This window comes from Doryrhamphus excisus, chromosome 1 (assembly GCF_030265055.1).
Source record: "Doryrhamphus excisus isolate RoL2022-K1 chromosome 1, RoL_Dexc_1.0, whole genome shotgun sequence".
NCBI classification, from domain to species: Eukaryota; Metazoa; Chordata; class Actinopteri; order Syngnathiformes; family Syngnathidae; genus Doryrhamphus; species Doryrhamphus excisus.
In genome coordinates, this window is record NC_080466.1 from 43,700,099 (window position 1) to 43,719,308 (window position 19,210).

The 19,210-nt window shown below is 43.0% G+C and overlaps 1 protein-coding gene across 2 annotated transcripts in view; it reads right to left on the reverse strand.

The window, feature by feature from the left end:
* Positions 1-19,210, reverse strand: part of arhgap46a (Rho GTPase activating protein 46a) — a 40,196-nt gene that overhangs the window by 15,549 nt on the left and 5,437 nt on the right. For both annotated transcript variants that reach the window (XM_058066511.1, XM_058066502.1), the window contains exon 2: positions 8,761-9,237. In XM_058066511.1, the coding sequence (XP_057922494.1) occupies positions 8,761-9,237 (477 nt within the window). The remainder of the gene's footprint in view (positions 1-8,760; positions 9,238-19,210) is intronic.

Below are 19,210 nucleotides of genomic sequence, written 5' to 3' on the forward strand. Positions count from 1 at the left end.
CTAAACAGGAGCATGAATGGAAGCTAGCAGCAGTTAGTAGCGTAGTTTAGCACGTTTGTGTGGTCACTCGGGCTCGATGAGTACATTTTCACCGCGTTGTGTTTTACTTTGTTTTTTACTTTAATGGAAGAAACGATTACTAGAAGCACGGTTATTATTCAACGCAGCTCGTATTGGCCATAAACACACATTCTCCACACACACACACACACTTCTATGACCGTCCTTCAAAATAAGAGTGCCGTTTTCCCCATGTATGTGTAAAAATAAAACAAAATCCAACACATATGCAGTTGGAATTGCACCTGCGACTACAAGCAGAGACATTACAGTTTGTGGAAGACTACGTAGCAATGTGTGCATTAGAAAAGTTAGCTAGGCTACATCATATTCTTAATTACTGGGCTAAATTGTCCATGGATGTATTGCATCAATAGATATGGATTTTTGCATTTCATTAACAAATATTTTATTCACAAACCCAAAAAGCACACATGCTATGCTAGTAAAAAATAAGTGTAAAATGCTAAAAAAAATAAAAGACAAACGACAAGAAAAATGACATAAGCAGCGATTGAAGCGAGCAGTGAATAAAGGAAAAGAATGCGCCAGCACTGATACGGCGCGAGAGAGGCGTACCCATATCGTTTGAAAACACGAACCTTCAAAGACATGTCGGCCGATTGGAGACTAAAGCCCTTAAAATATGAGAGTGTCAAAAAAAAAAACGCAACGAAACCCTCATTTGTGATTCTAAACAGGCTCATGCGGGAAAAAGCTGGAAACGAGCTAACCACACCAGAAGCACAAAGATGAAAAAAAATCAATAAACATAAAACGTCTGTACTGACATGCTCCAGGCTGGCGACAGATGGAAAAGCATTCAAAGACCAGCGTTGTACACATGTACACAATGTGGGGCTCATTAAGAGCAGAAAGAAGGAAACTTCTACCAAACCTTTCCTGAACCAGCCCAATGGACTCCGATGAGGACTTCCACGGGACTCCTTTTGCTTCCTTACGCACACACACACCATTCTTGTAGTTGATCCCCCGCCCCACCCACTTTGAAATACTAGAGAAACTGATAATATTTAATAATTTATTTGAGTAGGGCGGCACGGCGGTCTAGTGGTTAGCGTGCAGACCTCACAGCTAGGAGACCAGGGTTCAATCCCCACCCTCGGCCATCTCTGTGTGGAGTTTGCATGTTCTCCCCGTGCATGCGTGGGTTTCCTCCGGGTACTCCGGTTTCCTCCCACATTCCAAAAACATGCTAGGTTAATTGGCCATTCCAAATTGTCCATAGGTATGAATGTGAGTGTGAATGGTTGTTTGTCTATATGTGCCCTGTGATTGGCTGGCCACCAGTCCAGGGTGTACCCCGCCTCTCGCCCGAAGACAGCTGGGATAGGCTCCAGCACCCCCCGCGACCCTCGTGAGGAAAAGCGGTAGAAAATGAATGAATGAATGAATTTATTTAGTACTATCAATGTGTACATTTTGGCAGGTTGATTTAATTGACAAGCTCTACTATTTGAGAAACACTGTAGTGGGGGCCCTTTGATTCGGCTGTAAACAAAATCATGGAATTGGCCGGGAAAACGGAATCAAGTTACAGTTAAACGAGGAATCTCACAGAAATGTGAGCTAAATGCCGTCAAGTTTGTTTGGGCAAACATTTCCTTGGCGGAATCATCACTAGCTAACAACACCAGCCGACTCCTCGTGAACTAAAACGTCCAAACGGCCACCTGAAACGCAGGCGAAAGTTGACAGAAAAAAAAAACCTTAAAAACGCATCTCCTCTCTTATGGAGCGTAAATGGTAAGCTAGCAGGGTTAGCTCAGTTTAGCAGAGCATGCTAGTGAAGCTGTGTGAGTGTCTTATCGCTCCTTAACGCAGGGAAGGGTTTTACGATGCCTGCTGAGTTTTGAGTTAAACAGGCATGGAGGCATGTTTTACATGTCAGCAGACACTTCCTGCCTTCAAAATAAGAGCACTGTTTGCCACATAATGTTTCATTGCGTAAACAAAATAAGGGTGTCATAATATTAGAGATTTTTTAGATGTTTTTTGAAGCACGATGCCAACGCTGCGTCATGACTGGAAGATTCCCGCGCTAAATGGTAAGCTAGCAGGGTTAGCTCAGTTTAGCAGAGCATTCTAGTGAAGCTGTGTGAGTGTCTTATCGCTCCTTAACGCAGGGGAGGGTTTTACAATGCCTGCTGAGTTTTGAGTTAAACAGGCATGGAGGCATGTTTTACATGTCAGCAGACACTTCCTGCCTTCAAAATAAGAGCACCGTTTGCCACATAATGTTTCATTGTGTAAACAAAACAAGGGTGTCATAATATTAGAGATTTTTTAGATGTTTTTTGAAGCACGATACCAACGCTGCGTCATGACTGGAAGATTCCCGCGCTAAATGGTAAGCTAGCAGGGTTAGCTCAGTTTAGCAGAGCATGCTAGTGAAGCTGTGTGAGTGTCTTATCGCTCCTTAACGCAGGGGAGGGTTTTACGATGCCTGCTGAGTTTTGAGTTAAACAGGCATGGAGGCATATTTTACATGTCAGCAGACACTTCCTGCCTTCAAAATAAGAGCACCGTTTGCCACATAATGTTTCATTGTGTAAACAAAATAAGGGTGTCATAATATTAGAGATTTTTTAGATGTTTTTTCAAGCACGATACTAACGCTGCGTCATGACTGGAAGATTCCCGCGCTAAACGAGAAGGCAAACAAGCCATGCTAGTGTCGCTAGCCCTCGCCGCTTTGGCTCGCTGCCAAGAGAAAGCTTTTATTTGACCAGAGGAACAACCGGCTTTAGCCTTTGTTCTTTTTAGTGCTTCATTATGTTTCGCAGCTACGGCCCGCCCGTACGACTACAGACAACTTAAGCAGCCCAAGTCAACCACATAGGCCGTCTTCCACCGACTTGAAAGCTCTTTGGAAGGAAGCCCACACACACTGGTCTGCTCACACTTGCGTCGCAAACTATGTGCAGCCAAATACCTTGCAGATGTTCTTTGGCTCATGGCAACAGCAAACAGACACACGCGTTGAAATGGCGGTGGAAATCAACACATGTTATTTATAACGCTTACCATTCCACATCATGGAAAGAGATCAGATTGTGCGTTTCCTGCACCGCTAACCACACGTGACTGGCATGTTTACCTGTGGAAACCGCAGTTTCCTGATGAGCGCCACAGGCTTTAAGTACCCCAGGACTCCCAGGACATGTGATAAGACTCAGCCAATGGTTCCCTCAAGCTTGGTTGTACTTATGATGAGCAAAAACTGTGGTTCTCCGTCTTTCTAGAAAGGTTCTCATGTTCGCACCAAATATCCTAAATCTGACAATAGTTTTAAAAAGGTTTCCACTCAAAGTCAAAGATGGGTTATAACCATAATAAGATGTATGCTGGCATCTTTGGGAGTTATGATTATGTTGTTTACATATACGTGTTGCAGCCCTTCACTTGGATGCAGTAGTCCTGTTGATAAGGCTTTAAAACATAACATGCAGGGCTCTACATTAAAAACAAAAATGACTTGCCCATGGGGAATCCTTAAGGTGAGAACTACCTGCCCGAACTTGCCCCATGTAAAATGAAAAGACTGCCATAATGATATCATATATCAATATATGCTGATAATTCATCAGATAATAGTACTGATGCATTGTATTTGGAGGAATGTCTGAAAATTTGTGGAGATATATTTAACATACATCTCCACAAATTTTCAGACATGCTACCTTACACATGGTAGTCGTAGTAAGCAGTGATATTTATAAGTTGTGCACCACAATGAAACATTATTGAATAGACACATTTGTGTACTAGTAAAGTGTTTTTAATCCAGAAAAAAACTCAATGGTCAAACAATAATTTGTGAAGCAAAGGTGAGAAAAATACACAGAGAAATGGAAGCGCTAGATTTTGTAGCTTGTGCAAAATCAGCACTTGGTATTGGATCTAATGGGTGGTGTTTCATTGTGACCACTTCAAATTGTCACAGCAATGTGATTCACTCACCTGTGCCATCATTTGATTGGCTGCCGCTAATAAAATACTTGTTTAGGAGGCACTGCTTCATCACTTTTTGCTCTTTTCCTTCACAAGTTGTTGAAGAATTAGACCATGTTGGCAGGGACGCCATAATAGATGTTTTGCTAGTAAAACGATCGCTGATTGGTTGATCGCGAACAAGAACGGGTGTGGGTAAAACGCGGATTTGTGGATTACGGACCGCGGTCTAAATAAACTATTCTGATTGGTCCATTTCAAGATTTGCAAGGATTGCTTTGCAAATTACCATCGGAATTACACAGTCCGTGTTTTACCAACACCCAACAAGAACCGCTTTAAAAAAACTCTTGGCAGTACGGCATGCTAAAGTGCACTTGCCCGACGGGAATATTAATGATTGGATTTACTTGCCCGAATTTTGTTTTAACTTGCCCCGGGCCATCGGTACAACGTTATTGTCGAGCCCTGACATGACCAAGATTATTGATGGTTTTCATACGCTGTGTGGCTTATCATCAAGCAGAGCAAAACAGTCAAGTGTCCACATATTGGTGACGCTATAGGACACTAGAGACAGATTCTGCATTCAAGAGCAGCGCATATTTCTGAGTGAAGAATGACGCAGCGTGATGGTGACTCTTCCATCCTCATCCCCGTGCTCACCAACAGGTCTTTTCAGTCAAGATAAAAGTGATGTTAAATGTCCATTCCTCCATTTCATTCGTCATTTGGACGTTTCGGCTTTTGTCAAACCTTTTGGAACGAATTCATGACAAACGCTGAGGTTCCGCTTACTAAATTCAAACATTATCTCACCTTTGGCAGACTGCATGGGCAAACAATGAAAAGTGTCTTATCTATCCTGAGCAGATTTATTAATAACCAAAAACAAAGGGAAACTGGTGGTGGAACAACCGGGATTTCCTCGCTCCACAGAGGACAGTTTTGTTTTTCCAAATGTCAAAAGTCATTCAATCTCTCCTAAGATCTCAGCAATGAAGCAAAACAAAAGCAAACAAGCAGAGACGTGAGCTCTGGAAGATATATTCAAAGCAAACATCATTTCTAAAGACAGCTATATCGCCATCAAAGCCTTCCATAAAGGGTGGAACACATTTATGGAAGAACCGCAAACCATGAGACCATTTCAGCTTTATATTTATTTCAACTTTCCCCCTCAGCCATTCATCAGTGTCATTATCAATAAGGTGCGTACTATCTGAGGACGAGCACGGCTCGCTGTTGGACTTCAGACATTTTCAGCATTCACATTCCACCTTCTCTGTGCATTTGGACCAGCGTTCTAACTACCTGCCAGGATGTGCTATCTAGTCAGCCTGCGAGGGGGCTGTACGGTCAAGTACGGCATCGAGCCCCCGCAGCCGCAGCTGGCCATTGTTTTAGGAAGATGCATAAATGGCCGCTTGAGGAAACGTTGAGTCACCGGGGCCGAGTGGGAAACTTAACACTTCTTCATAGTCACTACACCAGGGGTGCTCACACTTTTTCAGCATGCGAGCTACTTTTAAAATGACCGAGTCAAAATGATCTACCCACTACAAAAATGCAAAACATCTATTTATTTTCAAATGTATTGAGGATTATTTGTACGTACAATGTATGTTGATGTACCTTACATAACCAAATGAGCCAATATTGCAAAACACACATAATTAACTATTAACATTTTTTGTAATTACCTGAGTTTACTTTGATGACTTGCACTGAATTGAACCAGCCAGGGATGCATAGTCCGGACAGTAGCTGCTGATAGCCAGCCTCAAGCACACTTCCAAATGTTTAGCAGTCATGGATAATATCCGTATCATAATATCCGTATAATATTCCATATCCGTATGGAAGTGATATGTTTTTTGCCTTTTTACTTGGTCCAGTTTTTGCCTTTTTACTTGGTCCAGCTCCTTCACTCATTTTAGTGACCATAAACTTTAGCGAGGGCTTAAAATCTCGCAATTCGCCGACTAGCTTAACACTTTGCATCGTTGTTTACGCATGAGCGGTGACCTAAAGGTCAAAATTCAGTTGTCATCTGACTGGTTGTCCTGTATGTCAATCAAGTAACGGGGATGGATGATAGGCTGACATCGTAAGTTCTGCTGCACTTAGAGACGTTGTTTGATTTGATTGGTCGCCCGAAGGGCAACATTCAGTTGTCATCTGAATGGCTGCCCTGTATGTCAATCAAGTGACGGCATTGATGCTGGGATGATATTTTTTTTAATGTCACGCCGCGATCGACCAGCGATCGACCAGTACCACCTCCGCGATCGACCGGTAGCTCGCGATCGACTTAATGAGCAACCCTGCACTACACCAACCAAGTGCCGTCTTTTACGATGGCCAGCGTCCGTGTGTGCACCGTGAGAAGACTCTAAAAAGGAACTTCCACCGCATACGCCATAACACAGAGGACAACAATACTTAGATAAGTCAACAATGTTTACACATTTATAGTAACTAGAAAAACTTTTAGTTTACATAATGTCCTTTCAGCCACACCAATATTCTGTTTACCGTAATTTCTTTTTCAGCATCACAATTGAACAGCGTCACAATTCCTGCATCACACATTTTGTCAGCCTCTCGCTCTCCCGTTGTTCCTCTGAGTCACTTTTGTCGCGAGGTAAATTAGCCATTTAGCTTGAGCGATCCTTTGGATCATATGTTAGGCTACTGCGTTCAATAACAAGTTTTGACCTTACTGGAGTAATACACTGAACGATAGCTCCAAGTTGCCAGATTTGTCTAGAACAGGGGTGGGCAAACTACGGCCCGGGGGCCACATGCGGCCCACTAAGCGTTTGAATCCGGCCCGCCAGTTGCTTTCTATAGTAATGGTAATGGTTTAATTTCATTTAAACATGCAACAGATTACAATTGAATGCATCACATAATCAGTTCCCAGTTCCACATGTCCAAAAGGAGTAGGAAGAAGCAAAGCTTATTAAATCCTACCCCTCCATCTGGTGCTTTTATAACCAGTAACTGTTACATTTGTTCACTTCCTGCTTTCCATAATACAGTTTAAGGTTTTTTTTGTTGTTTTTTTTTAAATAATGTACCTCGTACAGAAGTACGAGGTGATGTGACCGTACAATGACATAATAATTTGATCACTTCCTGCTTTCCTAATATGGTTTAAGGTTTTTTTTTTTGTTTTTTTGTTTGTCACGTACCGAAGTATGAGGTGATATGACCATACCATGGCATAATGGGTACCACAGTAACTGTCAATATAGTGATTTATTGTATTTATTAGTGATTATTTAGCAAACACCAACTGCTTCTAAATATTTCAAATTTTAACAATTTTAACAACAGCTGGCAACATAAGTCAAGTCGGATGTTTGATTCAGAAAAAACAAAACTGTAAAATTAAATTTCGTAATTTGCTGTGGTCTGATAGTGACAGCTGATAGTATGATTTACAGATAAAATTAGACTAATAATTCAATGCGGACTGTCAGAATTATAAGCGTAAAATAGTGTGTATTAAATATATATTCTGCCCCCCACCCCCCCGGGACAATTTTGTTAAATTAAAGTGGCCCGCGAGTCAAAAGGTTTGCCCACCCCTGGTCTAGAACATGGGGAATCTTCCAAATAAAAGCCTACTGCATGCCGTCTGACATCTGTCACAGTTGCAGAGCACATTGGAAACAGGAGAGAGAGAGCGTGTGGATGAAGCGACGACTAATGGACGTGTTACAGCAGTCACATTTGTTGCAAATGTTGGTCAGGATCAGAAAACGCCCTCGCAAAAGCGGGCCTCAAAAGAGTCATATGCAGACTGAAAATGATGTACTAAAATCCGACCAATCCCAGCCCTTGATTTACGTTAACTGGTCATGCACACACAAACACACCGTTTCAGTTTCTTTGTGAAGGCATGGCTAATCGATTAGCTCACCCTGCAACTCTACGCCATCCCAAAGACAAGAAGAGGGACCCCCCAATGGCGAAGGTGGGCTGTGAGGAGAGCCAGAAAGTAGAGCCACCGGGGCAAAGCTTGGGCAAGTCTAGCAGTGCTAGCCGTGTTTGTATGTAGCTGGAATGTAGCGTCCGGGCTTGCTATTAATCACAGGCTACACGCTCACATGCTAACATGCTTCTCATGCGACCGCACAGACTCTCACCCCGAAGAGGCCTTACGGTCTTTGATGGCCCGGAGCCTGGGTTTGTTTTAGGAAAATCAAATGAGCGTCGGATCAGAGCGGCCCGGGACGGTGGTGAGCACACAGAAGGACCCCAAGACGCTTCCAGGGGCCGTTTGCCAGACGAAACAAAAGTGGCATGCGTGGAATTTAAGGGAGGAGATGGTGGTTTGGACAAGGCCACAACGTCAAGCATATGATGGGCTCTTTCAATGACTTAGTGTTTGGGGCCGCTCTGCATCTGGGGGGGGGGGTCGTGTTGGACAACTGGCTATTCTGGCCATTTGGTAGCCATTTACTCCGACGGCGGTGGAACAGAAAGCATTGAACATATGGAACGGTCAGATAAGTCAAGGAAAATGGAAACACAGTTTGAGATCCAACTGGTCCAAAGTCAAAATAATGCTTCAACTTCTCATTTGGGAAACATTTGGAAGCTATTATGCTACATTCTATATCTCACCATCCCTTTTTCCCCGGTCACTGAAGCCACAGATGATTTCCCCCTGCACTTCCTGTTGAGGTTACGTCTCATTTAAAGGCTTACCTCTGCGGTTCTCGGTGTTGGTTGCTGCATCCGTCTCCCTGCGACCTGACATCCACAGCCGGGTCCGGCTCTGGGTGAGACGCTACCTCGATGGCCTCGTGGCTGTCTCCATCTTGCTCAGGCAAAGAGGTGCCCTGTCCTTGGCTCCCTATGCTGCCCACACTCCCTGTGGTCCCGTGACGGGGCCTGTCCACACCCACTCCCACTCGCTTGGCGTCACTGCAACGCTTCATGGCCTGAAGCTGAGAAAGAGGAACGATATCGGCCCCTTGCGGCCGATGCCAGACTGTACGGCGCCCGCTGGAGTTGTAGTAGTAGAAGCGGCCACTTTGAGGGTCAAAGAGCTCCCACCATTGGTTCCCGTCTGCCTGGCGGACGGGGGCGCCGAGAGGGGGATCCCAGCCGCACTCGCCGGTGGTCAGGTTCACATACATACGCTCACGGGAGCGGGGCTCCAGGATCTCCACCCAATCAGAGCTGGATGAAAACAAGATGGAGAAGGTGGCCGTTAGTTAGTCATTGCGGCCATTACCCACGAGCGGTAAACCGACACGAACGCCGGCGGTGATTTGGCCTTTTCGCCCACATTTAAATAACTCACTTATTGCTCACTTGGCTTGCAATCAATAGATGGGATAATCTTTGACTGTTCTAAACTCCTTTTTTATTGCCACTATGGCATTGAGCAGATTAATATGACGCCAAAGCATTTGCCGTAGTCGATGCCAAATTTTAGATATGCTTTCATTTCTTCTTCAAGATCTACAATCCATATATTCTTAGACTTTCCATGTGAGCAGGGATCCTTTTTAGGCACTGGGCAGGAGCAAAGGAGTGCTGGTGCTTGTGTGTTTCCTGAACAAGGCGACAGGTGGACCGTCCCTGCGAGCCACCAGGCATGGAGTCAGCAGAGCACAAAGAGGAACATACGCTGCCGAGCGCCGCTAACACAAAAACCACTGCGCTTAGCGACAATCACTGAGTGGCAGCAGCCAGCTCAGCAGAATACTCGTACACAACAACAAAATGAGACAGTAGTGAGGCCCAAAAGTGAAAAATACCCAAAATACAGAAGGGGACAACACAGTTTCCAGAAAAGTACAAAGGGCGCAGATAAGCCGGACAAACGGTTACAGCACAATAATTACAGCATGAACGACATTTCAGAGAAATGACAGAGCAGTAATTGTAGATCAGGGGTGCTCATTAAGTCGATCGCGATCTACCGGTCGATCGCGGAGGTGGTACTGGTCGATCGCGGCGTGACATTAAAAAAATATCATCCCAGCATCAATGCCGTCACTTGATTGATATACAGGGCAGCCATTCAGATGACAACTGAATGTTGCCCTTCGGGCGACCAATCAAATCAAACAACGTCTCTAAGTGCAGCAGAACTTACGATGTCAGCCTATCATCCATCCCCGTTACTTGATTGACATACAGGACAACCAGTCAGATGACAACTGAATTTTGACCTTTAGGTCACCGCTCATGCGTAAACAACGATGCAAAGTGCTAAGCTAGTCGGTGAATTGCGAGATTTTAAGCCCTCGCTAAAGTTTATGGTCACTAAAATGAGTGAAGGAGCTGGACCAAGTAAAAAGGCAAAAACTGGACCAAGTAAAAAGGCAAAAAACATATCACTTCCATACGGATATGGAATATTATACGGATATTATGATACGGATATTATCCATGACTGATAAACATTTGGAAGTGTGCTTGAGGCTGGCTATCAGCAGCTACTGTCCGGACTATGCATCCCTGGCTGGTTCAATTCAGTGCAAGTCATCAAAGTAAACTCAGGTAATTACAAAAAATGTTAATAGTTAATTATGTGTGTTTTGCAATATTGGCTCATTTGGTTATGTAAGGTACATCAACATACATTGTACGTACAAATAATCCTCAATACATTTGAAAATAAATAGATGTTTTGCATTTTTGTAGTGGGTAGATCATTTTGACTCGGTCATTTTAAAAGTAGCTCGCATGCTGAAAAAGTGTGAGCACCCCTGGTGTAGAGTAATACTACAGTAATGATATTGCCAAGTTATGTGTGTATGCTGTGACTACATACATAAAAACCAATCCTTTATGTAACAGATTAGCATAGGTAGCTTTCAAGGCATACTACCTTGGTGGAAAAAACAACCCCACATGGGGCAAAAAGTCTACAAAATGTCAGCAGGACCCTTCCAGCGTCACCTTGGAATACTTTCTCCTCTGTGGTCTTCCTCACCAATCCTACGTTTGTCTTGAATGTTCTCCCACTGACCAAGCCTCCTTTGACCTTTGTCCTGGTTATTAACCGTTCTGTGTGCGGCCAATCCGGAGTGATCAAAGGGGATGTGAAGCATAGCATGGATAATGCAACCTTCAGTGTCCGTCAATTTGTTCCCAAGCTGCTGCCAAGCCCGCCCTGGTGCACGTCATCCATAGAGTCATCCATCCATCTTTGACCTGCAAAGCCTTGACTTACTCTTCTGTTACTCTCCTTTTAATCAATGACATCAGTCAAATACGTCATCGGGTAAAAACATGACCCTATATTTATTCGCCAACAAGAGTGTTCCTCATACTGTCCACGCATGAGTCCCTGGACTCTATGCTGGGAGGCCATCTGGTCCGGTCCCTCACACCGAGCACACAGCCCTGACCTTATGGGCCTCCACGTGCACCGGGCTCAAGCTCCGCCTTTTGACTCTACCAGGTGAGGTAACATTTGGGAAGGTGTCCACATGTTTGGTGATGGAGCCCTGAGAGCAGCAGGGTTCCATCTATGACGAGATGATTTGACGTGTCTGCTGACAGGACAATAAAACTCATTAAAATGGGATATTTGACGAAGAAAAGTATACAAAATGTACAACAAGCCTCAGTCACAAAGACACAAAATGCTGTACTAGTGTTGTACTAATGCTGTACTGTACTAGTGCTGTACTGTACTAGTGTTGTACTAATGCTGTACTGTACTAGTGCTGTACTGTACTAGTGCTGTACTGTACTAGTGCTGTACTAGTGCTGTACTGTACTATGTAGTGTTGTACTGTACTAATGCTGTACTGTACTAATGCTGTACTAATGGTGTACTGTACTAGTGCTGTACTAATGTTGTACTGTACTAGTGCTGTACTAATGTTGTACTGTACTAGTGCTGTACTGTACTAATGCTGTAGTAATGCTGTACTGTACTAGTGCTGTACTGTACTAGTGCTGTACTGTACTAGTGTTGTACTAATGCTGTACTAATGCTGTACTAATGCTGTACTGTACTAATGCTGTACTGTACTAATGGTGTACTGTACTAATGTTGTACTGTACTAGTGCTGTACAAGTGCTGTACTGTACTAGTGCTGTACTGTACTAATGCTGTACGGTACTAGTGTTGTACTAATGCTGTGCTGTACTAGTGTTGTACTAATGCTGTGCTGTACTAGTGCTGTACTAATGTTGTACTGTACAAGTGCTGTACTGTACTAATGCTGTACGGTACTAGTGTTGTACTAATGCTGTACTGTACTAGTGCTGTACTGTACTAATGCTGTACTGTACTAGTGTTGTACTAATGCTGTACTGTACTAGTGCTGTACTGTACTAGTGCTGTACTAATGCTGTACAGTGCTGTACTGTACTAATGCTGTACGTACTAGTGCTTTAGTAATGCTGTACTAATGCTGTACTGTACTAATGTTGTATGGTACTAGTGCTGTACTGTACTAATGCTGAACTAATGCTCTATGGTACTAGTGCTGTACTAATACTGTACTAGTACTAATACTGTATACTGTACTAGTATGCTGTACTAATACTGTACTAGGGCTGTACTGTACTAGTGCTGTACTAATACTGTATTAGTGCTGTACTAGAGTCCTTGGCAATCACCACGAAACAAGACTGACATTTCAGTTCCATTTCAGTGACTGACAAGAACATCTGTAAAATTTCATCAAAATTCATCTTTACATGTTGTTACATGTCGTTGTTAGCATTTAGCGTTGTTAGGCCGTGAACGATTCATCCATTTTCCACCGGGTTTCGTGTAAACGGCCCCAAACCTGACGTGCAACACTTAGACAGGAAGCCTCGCAAATAATGGCGCATTGAAAGGCAAGCCCAAACCGTCAACACCGCCCCCACACATAGTAGGGAGCCTTGAGCCTTTGCTGCTGCCCCCGCCGCCGCCGCCCGCCCCCCGCCCTCCAAAAGCAGCATTCAAATACAGAGAATATGATCTCTCTTAATGCAGTATTCCCATGCGTGGCGGAATTCCATCTTTACGTCCAAATCCAAACAGACCCAAGAAGGTTGAGGCTGTGCGCCTCATACTGTGTCCCGGTCGCCTGCTAAAATGTCACACTGGGATGGCGTCCCAAACACCGCGACAGGAAGCCAGGCTTTGAAGGGTCAACTTTTGAGGGCACGGCCGACTGTTTCCTTCGCACGTGGTGTCATGGTTGCTCAAGGGCCGTTCCCTCTGGATAAATAAACAGCAGTTGGAGCAGAGTGTCAACCTGTTGGGCTTTGTTGACAGGACCAGATAAGCAGGAAGACAGTCCGGAGTTCAGAGCCTAAAATTCCTGAAACATCCGTTAAGGAGTACTCAACGTTAAAAGACTTCCATGACACGGATGATAGAAAAGAAGCGGACTGCAGCGCTACAGGATTTGGCTGTCAACACACAATGACAAGTAAATAAGCAATCAAAATATAATTGCCCGGAATGGACGGTCTAATAAAAGCCTGAGCAGATCTGCACTCGTCGTTATTCATTGTTGAGAGGTTTTGGTAATTCCATGCAAATGAGTGCTTTTGTGCTGACGGAGAGGAGAGCGAGGCGTTAAAGTAGAGAGAGTACAACTCCACCGTACCGTGGAAGCCTGCCTAGTCCTGCCAATGTTCATAAATGGTCTGGAATGCAGTCCGCACCGGGTCAGCCAATCTCCAAAAGAAATGTTTGATTGATCTAAAATTAACTTCTTGCACACACGGCTGTTTGAGTACACCTCCAGTACATAAGAAATACTCTCTTTCTGTGTAAAATGATATATATATCTAGGGACTGACTTCTTATTTTTACCTTCAATCACTCACTTTCTAGACTGCTTGTCCTCATTAGGGTCACAGAGCTAAGCTGGAGCCTATCCCAGCTGACTTTGGGCGAGAAGCGGAGTACACCAATGGTCTAACAACCATTCACGCTGTGGACAATTTAGTCGAAAATGAACCAAACATGCATGTTTTTTGGAGGAAACCCAGAGAAAACACGCATGTAGCATCTAGACCAGGGGTGGGAAAACTTTTTGACTCGCGGGCCGCATTGATTTAATAAAATTGACGAGGGGGGGGGGGCAATATATAGTATTTTACACGTATTGTACACATATATTTTACACATAAAAGTGTCATGCAGTCTGCTATATGTGCACTTTGAGATAATTTATTTGATGTAAAGTGCATTATAAATTTATTATTATTATTATTAATATTATTATCATCATTATTATTATTATTACGGCCAGTCCAGGGTGTACCCCGCCTCTCGCCCCAAGACACCTGGGATAGGCTCCAGCACCCCGTGACCCTCGCGAAGAAAAGCGGTAGAAAATGAATGAATGAATTAATTATTATTATTATTATCATTATTATTATTATCATTATTATTATTATTATTATTATTACGGCCAGTCCAGGGTGTACCCCGCCTCTCGCCCCAAGACACCTGGGATAGGCTCCAGCACCCCCGTGACCCTCGCGAAGAAAAGCGGTAGAAAATGAATGAATGAATTATTATTATTATTATTATCATTATTATTATTATCATTATTATTACGACCAGTCCAGGGTGTACCCCGCCTCTCGCCCCAAGACAACTGGCATAGGCTCCAGCACCCCCCGCGACCCTCGTGAGGATAAGCGGTAGAAAATGAATGTGTTATTATTATTATTATTATTATTATTATTATTATTATTATTATTATTATTATTATGTGCTTGTGTCCCTTTTTTCAGGAGCATTTTGTAAACATCAGACCACATCAAATAACGAAATTGATAAAACAGCTACTTCAACCATCTATAGGTTGTCTCAAGCCATGATGCCAGGTTGTACGTTGACTTTAAATGAAATATTTTGGAAAGAACAGGCGGGCCATATTCAAACACTTGGCGGGCCGGATGTGGCCCCCGGGCCGTAGTTTGCCCACCCCTGATCTCGCCGCTATGCCACGCTAACTATTACATCACCGTGAGGCCCTAATTTACCGTCATCCATTAGATAATCAATATAAAGAGAGTTGTTCTCGTTTGCCGGAGGTCTATGGAGATCTCGAGTACACTTGGTCTTTGTTCTTGGGGGTCAAGGAGAACTTGTGCTTACTATGGTCACTCATTTATTTCATGGCAACTAAAAATAAACCTTAACAAATTGCTAAAGAAGTCTCAGCAGAGCGTACCATTGAGTCCTAAGGCATAAATAGACCAACACAGCAAGACACGGTTACATAAATGCTCATTCTTAACCTTCTTGCTACTCAAAGTACGATCAACCAGAGTCCTCCTTGTGAAGGAGAACAACATCAATCATCCACAGCGTTCATTCGACGCCAAAAATAACTAGAAATGAGTTCAGTTTTCCCCGGCGTGAGGGAAACACCGGAATATAGTTCATGGAATCTGCCCCATTGTTCCATGTCAACGCCAAAGTGTAACTGGCACTTTTCCCACCCAGCAGCAGGAAACAGGCCAGGACAATACGTAGACTTGGAAGCGGCCAACACGCGGCCTCGCGTGCTGGAAGTGGAACGATTCGAGCTAAATGAGCTAAAGCTAAAGTCAAAAAAAAGAGTTTGACCAAATAAAGCATCGGTAATCAGAGACCTTAGTCCTGGCACACAGTCTCCTCTGTTCCACGCCGTGTTCACCACACCGGGTTCTTCAAGTGAGACAAAAAGCCTGTTAGGCCGCCATTACTATTTAGCTATTTCTTCAGCTCACCTTTGACCTTTCCAACAACAGGCTACTCTAAGCTGGCTGTTGTGGGTGCATTCTCTCACAGGGCTCGCCATTCATCTCCGAAACCTTAGCTGTCTGTTCTCCAGGCACATCAATAGGTGCCAAGGCCCGCCCTCGGCTTGGTATATTTACACACCCCATTTTCCTCTTTGGAGACACAGGACAGGACCATACTTTCTCCTTGGATACCATTCCTAAAATAAGTAATGACTTAGAATAGAAGCGTTTACCCCGACCAGGATGCCAAATGAACTATCCAGGGTGGAAGCCTGAAGACTCAGAGGGGGGGGTGCTGTTACAGAGTCCACTTTGAGTGGCCTTTTCCTCCGTGTAAAGGTTGTTTGCCAACCTTGTACAACATCCAATGAAGGTGGCTGCTAGGCAACTTCCTTATCTAAATATTGGAAAACAAGCTCTTGGATACGAAGGACAACTGTGCTCCAGGCAGCGTGTCTCGGGTCTAGGGTCTAGGGCAGGGGTGGGCAAACTATGGCCCGGGGGCCACATGTGGCACACCAAGTGTTTGAATCCAGCCCGCTAGTTGCTTTCTAATTTTTAGCATACATGCTGGCAACATGACTTGCAAGTCGGATGTCTTGCAACAAAAAACAAACAAAAAAAACTGTAAAATTAAATTTCGTATGTCTTGCAACAAAAAACAAACAAAAAACTGTAAAATTAAATTTCGTATGTTGGATGTCTTGCAACAAAAAACAAACAAAAAAAACTGTAAAATTAAATTTCGTATGTCTTGCAACAAAAAACAAACAAAAAAACTGTAAAATTAAATTTCGTATGTCTTGCAACAAAAAACAAACAAAAAAACTGTAAAATTAAATTTCGTATGTCTTGCAACAAAAAACAAACAAAAAAACTATAAAATTTAATTTCGTATGTCTTGCAACAAAAAACAAACAAAAAAACTGTAAAATTAAATTTCGTATGTTGGATGTCTTGCAACAAAAAAAAACAAAAAAAAACCCTGTAAAATTAAATTTCGTATTTTGAATGTCTTGCAACTAAAAACAAAAAAAAAAGTAAAATTACATTTCGTAGTTTGATGTGGTCTGATGTTTAAAGTGCTCCGAAAAAAAAAACAACAACATATAGCTAACATATACAAGATAACATATAGTCTGACACTTTTACAGATAAAATTAGACAAATAATTCAAGGTGGATTGTTTAGAATTATAAGCGTAAAATAATGTGTGCGTTAAAAATATATTCTGGTCCCCCGGACAGTTTAATTAACTCAATGCGGCCCACAAGTCAAAAAGTTTGCCCACCCCTGGTCTAGGGTGACCACAACTGGTTGGAGAATTGCTATTTCAACTACAGATGCATTTTGGAGCAAATAAACTATTAGTGTCTGCCTGGGCTGGGCCATATGGACTAAAACTCATATCCCAATATATTTAGGTAAAATATCCATAAACTGTATATATCCACAGACAGTCTGCCCCAAATAAACAGGAATAATAAAAAAATTATAATAAAATAAATAAATAACAGGGCTCTACATTAAAAACAAAAATGACTTGCCCATGGGGAATCCTTAAGGTGAGAACTACTTGCCCGAACTTGCCCCATGTAAAATGAAAAGTGCCATAATGATATCATATTCAATATATGCTGATAATTCATCAGATAATAGTACTGATGCATTGTATTTGGAGGAATGTCTGAACATTTGTGGAGATGTATGTTAACATGGCAAGACACGCTACCTTACACATGGTAGTCGTAGTAAGCAGTGATATTTATAAGTTGTGCACCACAATGAAACATTTGACACATTTGTGTACTAGTAAAGTGTTTTTAATCCAGAAAAAATGCTCAATGGTCAAACAATAATTTGTGAAGCAAAGGTGAGAAAAATCCACAGAGAAATGGAACCGCTAGATTTTGTAGCTTGTGCAAAATCAGCACTTGGTATTGGATCTAATGGGTGGTGTTTCATTGTGACCACTTCAAATTGTCACAGCAATGTGATTCACTCACCTGTGCCATCATTTGATTTGCTAACCGCTAATAAAATACTTGTTTAGGAGGCACTGCTTCATCACTTTTTGGTGTTTTTTCCTTCAGAAGTTGTTGAAGAATTAGACCATGTTGGCAGGGACGCCATGATAGATGTTTTCGTGGTCAAACGATCGCTGATTGGTTGATCGCGAACAAGAACGGGTGTGGGTAAAACACGGATTGTGGACTACGGACCGCGGTCTAAATAAAAGATTCTGATTGGTCCATTTCAAGATTTGCAAGGATTGGTTTGCAAATTACCACCGGAATTACGCAGTCCGTGTTTTACCAACACCCAACAAGAACCGCTTTAAAAAAACTCTTGGCAGTACGGCATGCTAAAGTACACTTGCCCGACGGGAATATTAATGATTGGATTTACTTGCCCCAATTTTGTTTTAACTTGCCCCGGGCCATCGGTACATCGTTATTGTCGAGCCCTGAAATAATAAACACCATATCATATAAAACATGACTTGTTCAAAGTTCCAAACCAAAACCGTGACTGTGAAACTTGTATTGCAGCAAAATCTAATGGGCTGTCTTCCAGTGTTAATTCATATTGCATTATCACGACTATTACATAACCCATTATATAGCCTAAAAAGTATGACTATTTCCAAGTGTGTGTCAGGCTTCTCTCCGTCACTCAGGCATCCAAAGCAGCGAGAATGAGAGGGGAGAGTGCATGTTTCACATGACAGAAAAAAAGCACTGCACCTGTCAATCACATTCTTTGGCCCTTTTGTTGGACACCTCTGATTCCGGGCGTGTCACCAGCGTCGAAGGCAGTAAAACTTGCAGCACCGTGCACGTGTACAATTACAAAGTACGCCAAGAGCAGATGAGTCTGTAAAGAGTAACAGACTTCTGAGCGATGACATGATGTTTGACATCGTGTGCAATGCATACGTGTTTGTGTACCTTACACCCAAACTCTAAATTATGACTACATACCAATACATCCAATAATATTACAAATGAGCTCACACTACCGGTTTAAAAAATTGATAAAATGGATAAAATGAGGTGAGATTCCTCGTCTGTGCTGTAGGTGGGTTAGCTCACATGTAAACAGTCCCGTGTGGGACTTGTCACGGTTTCGGAGCGGGGGGTGGGGGGGCACATTTTGCCAAATGCCCCTAATGCTCTACAAAAACGAGGGATAAACATTACGCTTCAACACCTGAAACGCCAGCATTGTTGCAACACCGGGTGCCCGGGGCTTGTTCTTATCATTGCAGCGTGTGAAAAGCACAAATTGTGGATGTCCAGCCGGTTACCATCGTTGAAGATACCATCTTTGTCGGCTAGTAAACCCCCTTGGAGCCACACCTTGTACTTGTGAGCCGCCGCCATTTGTATGCGTTGTTAATAGTAGTGATGTTGTGACGTTTGGCAAGGACACA